This window comes from Anopheles ziemanni, chromosome 2 (assembly GCF_943734765.1).
Source record: "Anopheles ziemanni chromosome 2, idAnoZiCoDA_A2_x.2, whole genome shotgun sequence".
Lineage (NCBI taxonomy): Eukaryota > Metazoa > Arthropoda > Insecta > Diptera > Culicidae > Anopheles > Anopheles ziemanni.
In genome coordinates this window covers 12649330-12663485 of record NC_080705.1, presented here as the reverse complement: position 1 = coordinate 12663485, position 14156 = coordinate 12649330, and the positions used below count along the sequence as shown (strand labels likewise).

General features: G+C 45.9%; 2 protein-coding genes across 2 annotated transcripts; both read left to right on the top strand.

The window, feature by feature from the left end:
* The first annotated feature begins 8606 nt into the window (after positions 1–8606).
* LOC131282018 (CCR4-NOT transcription complex subunit 10) lies at positions 8607–10720 on the top strand. Its single transcript, XM_058311400.1, has 3 exons — positions 8607–8734; positions 8796–10265; positions 10335–10720. The coding sequence occupies exons 1-3, from the start codon at positions 8646–8648 to the stop codon at positions 10693–10695; spliced, it is 1920 nt and encodes a 639-aa protein (XP_058167383.1). The 5' UTR covers positions 8607–8645; the 3' UTR covers positions 10696–10720.
* A 424-nt stretch (positions 10721–11144) lies between these two features.
* Positions 11145–12922, top strand: LOC131286418 (sphingosine-1-phosphate phosphatase 1-like). Its single transcript, XM_058315368.1, has 4 exons — positions 11145–11731; positions 11918–12168; positions 12247–12419; positions 12488–12922. The coding sequence occupies exons 1-4, from the start codon at positions 11326–11328 to the stop codon at positions 12903–12905; spliced, it is 1248 nt and encodes a 415-aa protein (XP_058171351.1). The 5' UTR covers positions 11145–11325; the 3' UTR covers positions 12906–12922.
* The last annotated feature ends 1234 nt before the right edge of the window (positions 12923–14156 follow it).

The following is a 14156-nucleotide window of genomic DNA, read 5'->3' as shown; positions in this document are numbered from 1 at the left end:
CCTTCCTCGGTGGTATCAGACGGGTGAAATGAAAATCAATACCACCAAGAAGCCACTTCCCAGCGGGAGCCGTAATTAAGGAACGGTAAAACCGATGGGGCCACTTATTAGGTCAGCATTAACACCACCGTGCAACCCGGAACGGAAACGATAACGTTAATTTGCCGGAAGAACATGACGAAACGGCGCGGCGTAACGGCGCGAGCGTGAGCATCGCACGAAATTTCTCCGCTTTTCCACTTCATGGCCACGGTCGGGCACGACCGAAGTCCCCCCCCCAATCCTGCGGCGATGGCGTCGGGAAAGTGCTCCGCATCCACCGCATGTCCTTCTTTCCGGCGATGGTGGAGGCCTCCCGCTGCTTCAACACCCAAAAACCCTAGAGGAGACGGTCCTCGCGTGAGCACAGATTCCGTGTACTCATTCCAGCTGCGCCGTGTAGTAGATCCGTGTCGTCGCCGTCGACAGCTCGCCGTCGTCGGGTTGGCGCACGAAAGTCCTGCCTCGCCAAAGCCAGCGTTTCGAGGGAGTCCGCTGTTCCTTCACTACACCCGATCAAATCGACCGATAGAGTGTCGACGGGTCGCGACAACGACTACCACGACGACGACGACGACGCCGACAACGACAACGTGCCACGCAGCTTCGTTCGTTTCAGCCTCCTCCAAATGGCGCCAACTCAGGGAGGGGGCCGGGCACATTGCATAGCGCTTAGAAAACCCATTTTAGCCTCTCGAAAAAGGTAAGCCCGTATCGTCGTCATATAATCAGCACGGTGTGTAATAGCACACATAAATACCGAGCTTTCCGTGGGCAAACATGGCCCGGCCGTGCGAGGCGGAAACGCATGAACGGATCGTTCGGCATACGGTTCCGCAATTGTGCCCGACGACCCGGGCAGAAGCAGCAGCTCCATACAACCATTACCATTCTTTAATTTCTCTAATTCGTCATCAGCGCGCGCCACGCGGAGGACAGGAAATGGAAATGAAAGTATCCGGCCCTATCGCTTCCGCCCCGTGGCGTCCGTGGGGCCTTAGTGTCAAGTGCGGAACCCTTGGACGGATGTCAGTGGGTGGGTGGGTGGTTGAGTTGCGATCGATGTGGCTTGGCGCAAGCAAATGCAGAAAAAGCCGAAGCAGACAACCGTTCGCCAACTTCAGGACAAAGGCTGTGGCTCTGCTTGGCGTGCGTTTTTCTAATGATGCAATATAATGTGTTTATTTTAATTATTTTGTATTGATTATTCACGTCCAATGTGAGCATTTCGACTATCTTGATAATACGTTTGATTACTTCAGAATCATTATTTAAGATCACGGTTTAAAAACATTGTATTGAGATGTCATAGACTGAACTTTTGAATTTGAATTTATGTTGCTAAATAATTATTTTAAATTAATTCATTTAATTTACGTAAAATATAATTTTAGCAACAACGCTTGGTGCAGCTTGCATGATGTATTTTTCATATCCAGGGCTTTATTGTATTCGATATGATTGACTTCCCCATTAAATATATTTTAAGGAAAGCCTTTGGTTTCGTTTGGAAAGTTAATGTCAAGGCACGTGATATATACACAACACTAACGAAATTGCAAATCACGTGATTGAGTGGCGTTGATTAAATTACTATTATTACTAACATCTCTGTGCCTTATCAACATTAAATTCTTAGTCATTCAGGCTTAATGTTTCGGCTAGTTGAGTGGTTGTAAAGTCGTTATTAATTTAGTTTTCAATAGAATTCTAACACAAAACGAACGTAAAATGAAATCCAGACATTTTGTATTTTTCTACACATGATTTTCGCATTTTTCTGATGCTGATGAAAGTTAAATAGTGTTATCTTTTCGTACGTTACTTCCCAATGAGTCAGTTGTGTAAAAATTGAATATACCAGAAGGAAAGGTCTAAGCATGATTTTATTTCACGGAAATAGTAGAGTTATGGGAATAGATAGATAATAATTAGAATTCAAACTCTGACAAGGATCACATACAAGTTCAACAGCATTCCAATAATAGAACAATTCATTAGTGTTGTTAATGGAATTATGCTGCTACTGATGTTGCCTTATCATCCGGGTAGCACCCCAACAATGAATCATATCCAACGCTCTCTCGCAATCACACGCTCGGTAAGTGATATTTTCCTATTTTTCCCACATCGGGCGCATGCTTATGTCGGGATCAAATAGCAAAGTTCGCCCGTCGACATATGTAAACACGTAGCAGACACATATTTTCGGGCACCAATAAAAGCGGTGATCCGAAACCGAAACATTCTTTTCCCACAATCTTATCCCGCGGATCCGGATAATGGACGCTTCCCTAAATGGAGATAATTGCTGACGATCGAAAAATTAGTGGAGTTGAGTTTTCGGTAGATTGGAATTCTATCGCTGCCGAGCGGGTCAACCATGGTGATCGGGCTTATTTTCCGCTGGATGGTTCCCGTCGAGGGTGTGTGTTTGTGATCCATGGATATATATTTATTTGCTTTTCTTCCCGAGAAATGAGGGGTAGCGAAAGAGAAAGTGCTCGAGGATCGCAGCGACATTTCGACTGGGCGGTTCTGGTATTTGTCACTCGCAACCCTCCGCGGTTCAGTATCGGCTTTCATCTTGATTTCGTACCCCTTCGCTCCCCCGGCAGCATGATGTCTTTAACAACTGTTGCCGCTGAGCTTGTGAGTAATGTACTCCACTTGCCGGCTTGTGGCAGTGTGTGGCCGCGGAAAAAAAAACGCCACCATTACCAGCACGGACGCAACTGACGAAGATAGACAGGCAGCTCGCATCAATCAATTACTTGCTCGATTAATCCCAGCCATTGAACGGTTTTTGTATCAGCACGATGGGGCAAAGTAAAGCAAACTGAAAAAGAGGAAAATAGTCTTGTGAAATCGTCAACTCAATACGTGCTTTGTGCAGATTCCAACATATTCGCAAGGAATGAGAAAAGAAAAAACACATGCCACCTTCCACTGGCACATAATCGGCGGAGCGCATCGTCCCCGGTAACAAGCGAATACTTCTCCCATATGCCAAACAATAAAGCCACCCAATAATTGATAAAAAATGGCCACTTCAGCGAAGATTGCCCGTTCCCTCGGTTAATACTTTCTTCCTTTCACCCGCCGCATAGAATTTTGTAATACCCTTTTTATTGGGCGGGAGATCCCCATCATGGCAGCTTTTCTATCGCAAATGGCTGCCTTACAGCGTCCGTTTGTCGTTCCTATCTACATCGGCCACTTTTCGTTCCTTCCACCGTCGCGCATCTCCGAAAAGAATTGAATAATCGAATGAATTCCATTGTAAAGCGAAAATGCGTGTATAAAGCAACGTTCGACCAGCATTTCTGGTGCAGAATGTCCTCTCTGCTCCCTGCCTCCGGAGGAATGGTAAATTGGATAACAGGCGGCCTTTGAGAGGGAGCGATGAGGAAAAGCCGAGGGTAGGTGAAAAGCCAGCATATGGCAGAATGGCGACAGCATTAATTGGTGCCAGGGAATAAATTTATTTGTTGCGCCTCTCGGTCCACCAATGACCGATTAGTTTTTTATTCTTTTATTGTGCTTAACAAGATATAGAAGAAAATTTAAAAAAAACAAACACAGAAATTTACGTTGAAATCCATAAGATTTGTATCAAATATAAACGAGTCATAAATGACAACATTCCGATGGGGTTTCAATTAATTATTCAAATGTCTCACTTCTTCAATATGCTCCTTAGACAATTTTAATATTTATCATTTTTTTAATGATAGAACAAACATACATTGAAAATACATTCACATTACGTCATGTAACTATATTATGAGTGATGTGATTTGATTAATTTGTTATATTGTTTAGAATAGTTACTCACGCAGCATGATTAAGACATTTTCAGGAGAAATTTTCTAACAAAAGAGGTGATAACATAATGAATGAATTAGCCTGTTTTTGAGATATTAAATATATTTTGCAAGTTCTTGAATAAATAATTTTCGAGTTTTCTGGTCATGGAACACGTCATCTCATGGTTTGTAATAAATATAAAAATCTGAAATTCTTTATTTCGCCCCCCCCGCAAAAAAAAACTCTGCAAGCTCCATAGAATCCCTCATTGACCCCGAAAGTTAACAGCATACTCTTATTTCTCCATTATTCCGCTAAAGTTCTTCCACCGTGCACAAGCAGATTAGCTTCGTTAATTATGAATGTTATCACGCACTCATCTACAATGGAGAAGATTGTTTCCCTCCGGTTTTCAGCCACCATTACTGGCTTCCTGCACGACGGAACCGAAGTTCCTTTCCTGCCAGTACCACGACCCATCCTCCCCTCCCCGCTCGGATGCAGTAAAGTACTAACGGGGTCAAGGATTAGCGACGGAAGAGCCCACTCGAAGTAACCTCGCAAGGCTAATCTCCCAGGCAGGATCAAGTTGAAAAGGAGCAGAAAAAGGCTACGCTTGAGGCACGTTGCTGCAATTAGCTTCGGAAAATCTTTTTCACCTCTTCTTAGAAGGGGGTTTGAGCGTAAGAAAATTTTAAGGAGGAAAAGTGGGAAAAGCACCTACCGAGTGTTATCGGGTGTATCCGGGAACACCAATTGATTGATTATTCACAATGTTACATCATGTTGCTAAATGCTACCATCATGTCTCATTTCTCCGCTGGCTTCGGATGGGAAGCGTGGAAGCATCGCGGCTCGGCATGCTTCACGATTGGTGTGAATCATGGCACATTGTATAATTCCTCACTCGGAAGGCAGTCGGAAACACGAGGTCACGGAGGAACCCACACACAGACAGTCACACAGTATCGCGGGCAACACTTGCGCTTCCGTAAGGAAAACCCGGGTACAAGCCACTTTACTGCCGCGCTCGAGAGAACGACGAAAAAATCAATCAATTGGCCATAAATTCCTCCGCCAAAGCGCGCAGGCAAGCAGGCCGCATAGCACACGGCTTCGACCCCGGCCTTCTGGAGGCATCGTAAACACACATGTGAAGCATCTTGCAGGAATGTTTCGTGTGATCCCGTACCGTGTTCACGCCCGGCCGGAGGAGAGTGTCTATCTTTGTGCGGAAAGTTGTTGTAGTACATGTGGCCGACTATTGCCGTATCGGCTTCCCACAGCATCCAGAAGGGCCAGAAGTGGATCGTCGGTTCTTTCGACAGAATGGAAAATAAAAGAAAAAGGCAAAACTCCAAAGACCGTTGGAATCTTTCGCGTAGAATGTTTTTTTTATAATATATTCACACACAAATGGCGGCCGCTTTCCGTGGTCTCGCTCAATTGGCAGAATTATGCGGCAAGCATACAGGGGGCGGTGGGGGGGGGGGGGAGGGGGGGGGGAAAGGGGGCCTTGGGTGTCGACCTCGGCCCGAGTTCGGAATGTGACTGACTGATGGAGAAATAAAGCTCGGACACGTGCATAAAAGTGACCCCGGGCGTTACAAATCGACACGTTCGCATCCCATTTCCCTATCCGATTCGAATTGGTCCTAATATATTTCCACCTCGTCGGAAACATTTGTATGTTGTCTCTCTCTCTCTCTTTTAGTTGGCGGCCACCTTGCTGGTGAGGGATGGGGTGCAAGGAGCGCAGGGATAGCAACGTAATTCAATTAGACCAATCAATCTTTTATCTATTTTTATGTAGCGTTTGATTCTCTCTCCCTCTTCAGTCCCTGGACCGACGCGGGGTAAATTGTGGTCGGCTAGGGGGTTGAGACAGATTCCTCCGATTCACCTCCACCCCAATACGGGTATTCCCGTTCGGGTCAAGAAGCCAATGACCGCGGCACAGCGCGTACACAACTTCTTTGCATAGCGCCTTGATGTGTCTCCTTCTGGAGGAAGCCGAGGAGGAACGAGGCGATCTTAGGTCGGTGATAAAATCAACAAAGGTCAACAGTGAAGGTTGAGACAAAGAAAATAAAAAAGCCAATCCCTCCGAAATGATGGTTTGACAGCTATTGATGATGGTGGCTGCCCATGTCCAGCTTTTAAAGTAGCTCCGATCGGTGTCTATTAATCGAGGCTGATACGAGCCCAACACCGACAGCGTTGATGATCCTTCCCCGCCGAGGAGAAAGTCCGGTTAGATAGCCAGAAGTGTAGATTTATGAGGTTACCACCCAAAGAAGAGTCGGGAAGAGAATGCCACCTCTCAACATGATGTGGGGACTAACCAACCACGAGTCACTATCTTCTGGGCAAAAATAAAAACCAAAACCAAAGCATCAGTCTTCCCGATTGGCAAAGAAACCGAGTGACCGATTGACCTATCTTTGTAGAACAAACGTATGGAAGGCGTCACTCCGTCGCCACCGGGAGATCGCCGGCGAGTCACGCTGGTGCTGAGGAGCTGTTAAAGGGACCACCCCGAGCTGGCGTTGAACGTCTCAGAATCCGCTCGAATCTGATCCGCCGAATGGCGTCACGAGCCAGGCCGGGTGAAATGGAGCGAAAAACGATTCCTGCGCGAGCGCGAGCAAAAAAGGAACAACTCCCCAACAGCAGACAAACGAGAAACCAACGATCGTTTGAAAAGGAAAGGCAAACACCGTACAACAAAAGGCATTAGAAACGTCGGAAGTGGAAAACGGGGTTGGAGAATCACTTGTTCCAATCGGGCCTAGGTCAAACCCCTGTTTTTTTCCGGCGGTGGAAAAATTAAAGAGTACACTCGAAGAAAGACCTGCGAGCCTACGAGGGAAGGCAAAGGCGAGCATGACAAAGGAGTTCCTTGGCCAACGAATCACTTCGCCATGCAAATAGGAAGGCAAGGGCTGCGATCTGGGGCAATGTAAATAATTGTCGCCTCTCTTTTGTAACTGAAGGGGTGGTTTTCGGCAACAAAAGGCTTTCATTTGGAGATTGGTAAGCAGTTGGAAACAACATATCCCACATATCTCCCACAGGCCCGTGAGCGAGTTCCGGAGGTTAGTTGTTTCGAGTATTTCGAGTATGGTTCCAGTCTAGACCACATAAAACACACTGGCATAAACAGGGAAAAGATAGAAGAGCAGATAGAAAGATTAGGGAACATCTGCCGTGTGCTGTTTGATTCGGGACAACCATTCCGAGCCTCGAGTAATAAAACCGCCGCCCAAAAAGCAACGCACACCTCAGCGATTTGTGGAGTTCTTTGTTGGTGGTTGGGAACTACAACTTGCGCGAATAGGCGAACAGTACATGTTGGAGAAGTTAAAGACAAATCATAAAACCAAAAAAAAAAAAAAACGGGAGCATAAAACATCCAACCGCGCAAAACGCAAGGTGGCCAAAGAGTGTTGAGCGTGTGCTTGCTTCCGTTCCCTTTGGCATAGCTGTTCCGCGAGAGGATTATGCGAGGACCATCAGGCATGATCATCAGCGCTCCGTGGTTTATTTCCATCCCACCCAGTGCCAACAGTTTGTTGTTTTCCTTTAGCATGTTTTTCTCCTTTTTTCTTTTCTTTTCGTAGGCCGTACTACCGAACATTTTTATGACTCCATCGCCCATCGCAGTCTTTGCGCGTGGTAGCATGAATTGAGCTTCGTCTGTTCGACGGGCTCGACCAGCATCGCAGCGTGTTTTTACCATGTGCCTGACTCCCTCGACCGGATGGTACGAACTGGGTTTCGCCCCGGCACGGCTCCTGCCTTGCTTGCCTAGTTTATTCCGCGGACTTGCGGTCGACCCGCGAGAAAGATCACTGCCGATGCGGCGGTCATCGCTGATACCGTGAGCTTTGCCAGCGTTTGAAAGAGTATCTTAATTTTGAAGAGGAATGAAAAAAGAACGTGATCGGAAAGCCCACAAAGGGAACCCAAGGAGATAGAGAGAGAGAGAGGGTAGAAAATATCATCGAGCCCACGCGAGATGCGTGGAGTAGTTTATTGGACCAGTTCCGGCGTATCTAGCGTGGCTGATTATTTTCTCATTGTACCAGCACTCGAACTCGAACCACCTCTTCGGCATCATCTTTCGCGGCTTTATGAACATCGTTGCCTAGTGGCCGAACCTCTAATGGTATATTGCCTGAGTTGAACTTAATTCAAGGTTACATTTAATTGCTGCCCAGCCGATCTCTGCTTAATCAAGTGGAGGTGCGTGCAATGAAATGCTTGGAGATAACTATTCTTAGCATCACGAGTAACATATTTCATTTAAATATTACCAAAATTCTACATTTTGTTTGAAGAAGTAAATGCCGCAAGGTTTTATAATCAACAATATCTAATTCGTAGCAATCCTTTGACTTTTGTTCCAAAATAAATTTTGACTTAAGTAGTGAATAAATTTAATTTACAATGTTTAAGGTATTTTCTTCGGTTAAAACCCGGCAGGAACCTGTTAACAACTGTTGTAACAATTTTGATGAAACGTGAAACTATTTTCATAACGATTCATTTGAACAATTAGTACTAAAAGCGCTCTCTGGATGTCAGAAAAATAAAAACAAGGTTTTCTTCTATGAACCTTGACCGGCTGCCAAGGTTCGTATATCATGCAGGTTTCTGCTGATATAAATTTGACGTTTTGCCAGAAATCAACCTTTTAATTTCAGAACCATTGTATTTGTTGTGAATAATTTCACGTCTGTTTTGTTGTTAACACAAAATAGAATCCTCTACAGAATAATCCTACTTTCGCCATGGCGGACGGCAATTCGAGCAATAAGAAATCATCACTATCTGAGGCAGAGCGCGATCTGGAGCATCAATCGTTCATCGAGTTTCAAAAGTAAGTTTCCACGGCCATCGTCTACGTGTCCCTAATCGGCACCTTCGCTTTCGGGTTTCAGAGCCGACTACCATGCCTGTCTGCAAACGTTGCAAAAATTGCTCAAAACGCAAGAAAACAACCCGAAAGTGCTGCACAATAAGGCGGTTGTGGAGTTTTACAACAGTGACCTGCGACGTTACGATCAGTTCCGTACGGCCATGATGCAGCTGACTGGATTGGTTGGTGAGATTCGTACGGTGGACGTGAAAGACCGCGAGGCTTGCGCGGCGTATGTGAACCAAGCGATCGTGTTGTACCACTTCAAGCAACCGTTGGGAGCGCTAAAGATAATGCTGGCAGTGATGGCACACTTTGATCGGTTGGATGATTATTTGCTGCGACGGGCTGGAATTTTTACCGTACACTTGCTGCTGGACACCAACCAACCGAAGAAGGCGAACCGGCTGCTGGGAATGTTGCAGAATCGGTTGGGCATTCAGGTGTACGCGATTCTGAGCGATTCGGATGAAGACGAACCGCTGATCGATAACGAAAGCCGGAAGGATATTTCCGAGCTGCAGTTTGAAGAGTTCCGCAAGGAGTTTCGACTGATACTGATCCGGTCGAACTTGCTGAATGGCAAGAAAAATATGTCAATTCCGCTGGAAGATACATCAGAGTACTCCATACTGAAGGGTCATCAGTATTTCCTCGGCAATGACTATCAGATGGCTGCGAAGGAACTTTCCAAACAGTTCACCAATGACCCGGTCTGTGTGAGCAAACATGGTGAAGATCAGAACACCATTCTGGCCAATAATATGGGCGTGATTCATTTTTCCGTGAAACATTACGCACTTGCGGCGAGATTCTTCCAGCAAGCGCTGCTTTTCGACAAATCCGCAACGGAGGACTCATCCACCGAGAAGGTTGAAGGATCTCCGCTGTATTGCGTCGGAGCTACGAAACGGCCGGAAATACTTTACAACCACGGTTTGGCACTGTTGCACCTACAACGCCCGAAGGAAGCGTTCGAGTGTTTACTCATCGTACTTAACTCGTACCACAACAATCCCCGACTGTGGCTCCGGTTGGCTGAATGCTGCATCATGGTTCACCGTCAGGAGAAGCAAAGTCAGAGTAAAAACATTTCGCACGGCGCCGTTGGCAGTGGGGTACACCGGAAGTATATTCTTAATCCCACACCGAAAACACCGGTCGTTGATGGTGATCAATCGTTGGCCATTCCGGCGACAACGCTCGAGTTTGGTGCGCTATGTTTGCGCAATGCGGTCACGCTGCTGGAGTTTCACGAGCCGGAACTTATCCGTCAAACGGAAAACAGCGATCGAACTGTGGCGTGGGATAAGGTATACGAAGGAGTACCTTGCAATCCGTCGTTGCCGATGAAGATGGCATCGTTCAACAAGCTCAAGTGTGCCGTGCTTGCCGCATACAGCTACGTTCTCAATACGCTGGGCGAGTACACACTGGCATTCAAATACGCCAAACAAATGCTCACGGTGAAGGATCTGCCAGAGTCTTACCTGTAAGTTTCTGTTTCGAACAGTAGATTCAACGAGTTGGATTACACATTTTTCTCACCTTTCTTCATCAGTTTGCTATCGCACATGTACGCTGCGGAAGCACTAATTATGATGAATCGTCCCCTGGAAGCCATAACGTACCTGGAGCCAAAGTTTATCAGCGACCTGACGGGCGATGACTTCGGGATGCGTGCATCGGCGCACTGGAACATCAACTCGGCCGACGCGGCCCAGTCCGTGATGCATTACAACCGGGCGGTGGTACTGTTTCTGATGGGCGACTACGAGCAGGCAAAGGTAGCCATGAACACCTGCAACCATCCATTGGTGGTGCCACATTTGAAAATGTTGAAAGTATACCAGGAGCTGCTGCTGGGAAACTATGACAAGGTGCAATTATTAATACGCTACGATACACCCCATTTGATTTAAATTCAATAAATCGTCTGTAATAATATGAAAACAACTGTTTTTTTTGTGTTAAAGTTGAGTAAGTTTACCAAGTGTAAACCCGTTCCCAAATGCACACAAAATTCGTAATAAAAGAGGGTCGAAAGAACCTAAAGCAGTTATGGTTGCAACCTTTTTTTATTGTAGATGATAAATCATGCCATAGAAGCATCAGGATAGCTACAATACAGAAAACATTGTGCAAAGGTGAGCAACCGAAAACTTGAATTCACCGATAACGTTTCAAATTGTTCCCTGTCAAACGATTTGACATTTCTGCATTCCACAACAATGCCACTGTGAACCACGGGAAACCATTTCGCACATTGTACATACCACTCGTACGCATCGCATCTGCAGTGTTGTTGTGTCGCTTTTCTCGCCTAAAAATGATTAGAAAATAACCCGTATGGAACATTCCGTCGTCGTCGGTGGTGTTCTTTAAGGATTCGATTATCGACAAACGAAACAAGAGCGTTTGTGATAAACGGAGGTAGACCTCCCCAGTGTTGTGTGGTTTGATCATCTCTCGTGCAGCGAAGAACGGCAATAGTGCGGGGTGTCTAGATAACCAACCCAATTCCTACAACGAAAAACATCATACTCATCATCATGCATCCACTACTGGAGTACCTGAAAAGCCCCGAGTTGGTTGTGAAGGTACAGGAATACTTCGGCATCGTGTACGAGCGTAACGCCGGGAAGGAAAAGAACCCGCTGGCGAACGGAAAACCGGTGAACGGGGCGGTCGTACACAATGGAACCGGCGGCAAGGGTGGCTTATTATCCAACGGTTCCGCCGTGAATCATGCAACCTCCAACAGCACCAACAAGAAGATCGATGGCGACGATAATGCTTATCGTGTGACGAATTACTTCTGGTACGTGCTGTTCATTGTCGGCACCGAGTTGGGGGATGAGATATTCTACGCCACGTTCATCCCGTTCTGGTTTTGGAACATCGATAGTGCGGTCGGGCGACGGGTCGTTATGGTTTGGTCGTCGATTATGTACGTAGGTACGCAGGAGATAACCAGTTTGCGATGGGATCGGCTCACTTGGGAGAAAATAAGAGGAGGGAGGGGGGGCACGTGGTTGGGTTTTTTTTTTTCATATCTTCTTCTTCTTCTTTTCTAATTTTTTTTCTTTCATATCTTCCATCGATAACGAATCTTCTACATATGCACCACACCTGTATTTGCAGGGCAAAGCCTTAAGGATGTAATTCGGTGGCCCCGTCCATCCTACCCTGCGGCCAGATTGCAGAAAAAATGGGGCATGGAGTACGGTATGCCATCGACACACGCAATGGTTTCGGTAGCGATACCGTTTTCGGTGCTGATCTATACGTACGATCGGTATATTTACTCACTGCCCGTTGGGTTGGCCATAGCGTGCGTTTGGTGTGCTGTGATTTGTGTTAGCCGAGTCTACCTGGGCATGCACAGCGTGTTGGTAAGATACGGGACAATTTTCTCCTAGATACAAAAAAAAAAACTATTTAACTTTAAAATATTTTTCTTCATTTTTTAGGATATCATTGCGGGACTTGTGTTGGTCATCCTATTGATGATTCCTCTGATCCCAATCGTTGATAAATTAGATCTCGTTATCGTTACGGCACGCTGGTCGCCAATCTATGTACTGGCTATTTCGATATTCCTTATCGTTTTCTATCCGGATTCGGGCAAATGGACTCCAACAAGGTACGTGTTGTCTGCAGATTGATCAATCGACGAAAAGGGCCACTAATCCGGTCTTCCCTTTTTTTCAGAGGTGACACAGCACTCACGGTTAGCGTTTGTGCCGGTATCGAGATCGGTGCCTGGTTACACTATCATCTGGGAGAATTCCAACAGCCGTCGCAACCTCCGCCGTACGAAGTTATCTGGCCTTCGTACAGCATGCTTGGACTGCTGCTGCTCCGTACCGTGCTCGGGCTGTGCTGCATCGTAGCGTCACGTGCCTTCGCCAAATCCATTTCGTACGCTTTCGTATGCTTCTTGCTTGGGCGGGATAAGAACGAACTGCGCCAGTCGGAGAATACGCTCGAGAACAAGAACAAAATCATCGTCGAGTTATCGTACAAACTGTTTACCTACGGTGTGATCGGCTTTAACACGCAGTATCTGCTGCCCAGTGTCTTCAAACTGTTGAACATTGGTCGACCGGATTTCTACACGGAAATCTAACACCACTTCCCCGCACAGTGACCATCGACCCGAGAAACGTAGCCATCATCACAACCAGCGTGACAACGCGTGCACATTCCATCCACACAATTCCGCGTGAACTACCAAGCAATTTAGTTTGTAGGAAAGCATCGTTCATTATTCACATCTCTTCCGACGAGTGACGGTATCCACAGGACGCGTATCGTTGTCGAATGTTTTTAAATGCACAATTTCTCCACTACCTTACACTCTTAATCTCCAAACAATAGGATACCTATAGAAGTTCCCACAAGCAAAAAACTCCCTTTCTAAACCAGTAGTTCTACACTTACGAATCTTTATCCGGGACCCGGATAGCTGGCCATGGAAAATGTTTTAGAGTTGTAGTTAACCATTTTTGCAAGACACATGCTAAAAATCTCAAAATCTCTATCACAATTTTGTAACGCTCGGCAAAGCTTACTGATCTTAGTGCTTGATAGTACTATTGGGTAATAGCTGTAGCCTAAACGATTAGGTAAAATCAATTTATCATACGTCTCCTAGAGCTTCCGATTGGTACACGACCTATATGGTGGAAGACATAGGGAGGTTTTTATTCAAAATGAACCACAGTGTACGCGACAACAGTCAAATTGATACATAGAGCTTAAACGAAACACGTACATCGGAACGTACATCATCCCATACTGCCAATAGAGGTTTTTTCGAACAAATAATCCGCCAACGCATCGGATTCTCATCATGCGCCCACTAGCCTTCCCCGGGAGGGACGGCCAGGTGCCGTCCGGAAGCAGAGTATTCTAGTCTAACTTGATGGGAAGATATGTGGAGCACGTGCAGTGCTGCTTTAAGTGAGAACGTAGGGCGAACTGAAGGGAAAAGTAGGCGCCGAAAAAAAGCATCACTTGCAACTAATGTTTACGACGATCATATGGAAGAGCGTTGGAAGAAATATCACACACCCTTTCTTTCATTTGCAGATTTGATATAAAGATAGGTTCAAGATGCCTTTTGTAGTACGATAATCCAGTTAGCAGGATTACAGATGAAAGGCGGTAAGAATAGAAGCTTCCAGCATTGACCATTGGACATGGCGGTGCCACCGCAGGTGATTTGCATCAGCATTCAGGAAATAGAAGAATTAAATAAAATTTTGTCAATACTATTCCCTCCATCAGTTGGTAATTAAAGTGAATTGTTAGAATGAAAGAAATAAAACAAATAATTCGTTACAAGCGGTGGGTGGGTTACTATAATAACATCATG

Coding starts and splice junctions, on each gene's coding strand:
- LOC131282018 (XM_058311400.1), top strand. CDS start 8,646: ATGGCGGACGGCAATTCGAGCAATAAGAAATCATCACTATCTGAGGCA. Junction 8,735..8,795: donor TCGTTCATCGAGTTTCAAAA/GTAAGTTTCCAC, acceptor TTCGGGTTTCAG/AGCCGACTACCATGCCTGTC. Junction 10,266..10,334: donor GATCTGCCAGAGTCTTACCT/GTAAGTTTCTGT, acceptor TTTCTTCATCAG/TTTGCTATCGCACATGTACG.
- LOC131286418 (XM_058315368.1), top strand. CDS start 11,326: ATGCATCCACTACTGGAGTACCTGAAAAGCCCCGAGTTGGTTGTGAAG. Junction 11,732..11,917: donor GTCGTCGATTATGTACGTAG/GTACGCAGGAGA, acceptor CTGTATTTGCAG/GGCAAAGCCTTAAGGATGTA. Junction 12,420..12,487: donor GGCAAATGGACTCCAACAAG/GTACGTGTTGTC, acceptor CCTTTTTTTCAG/AGGTGACACAGCACTCACGG.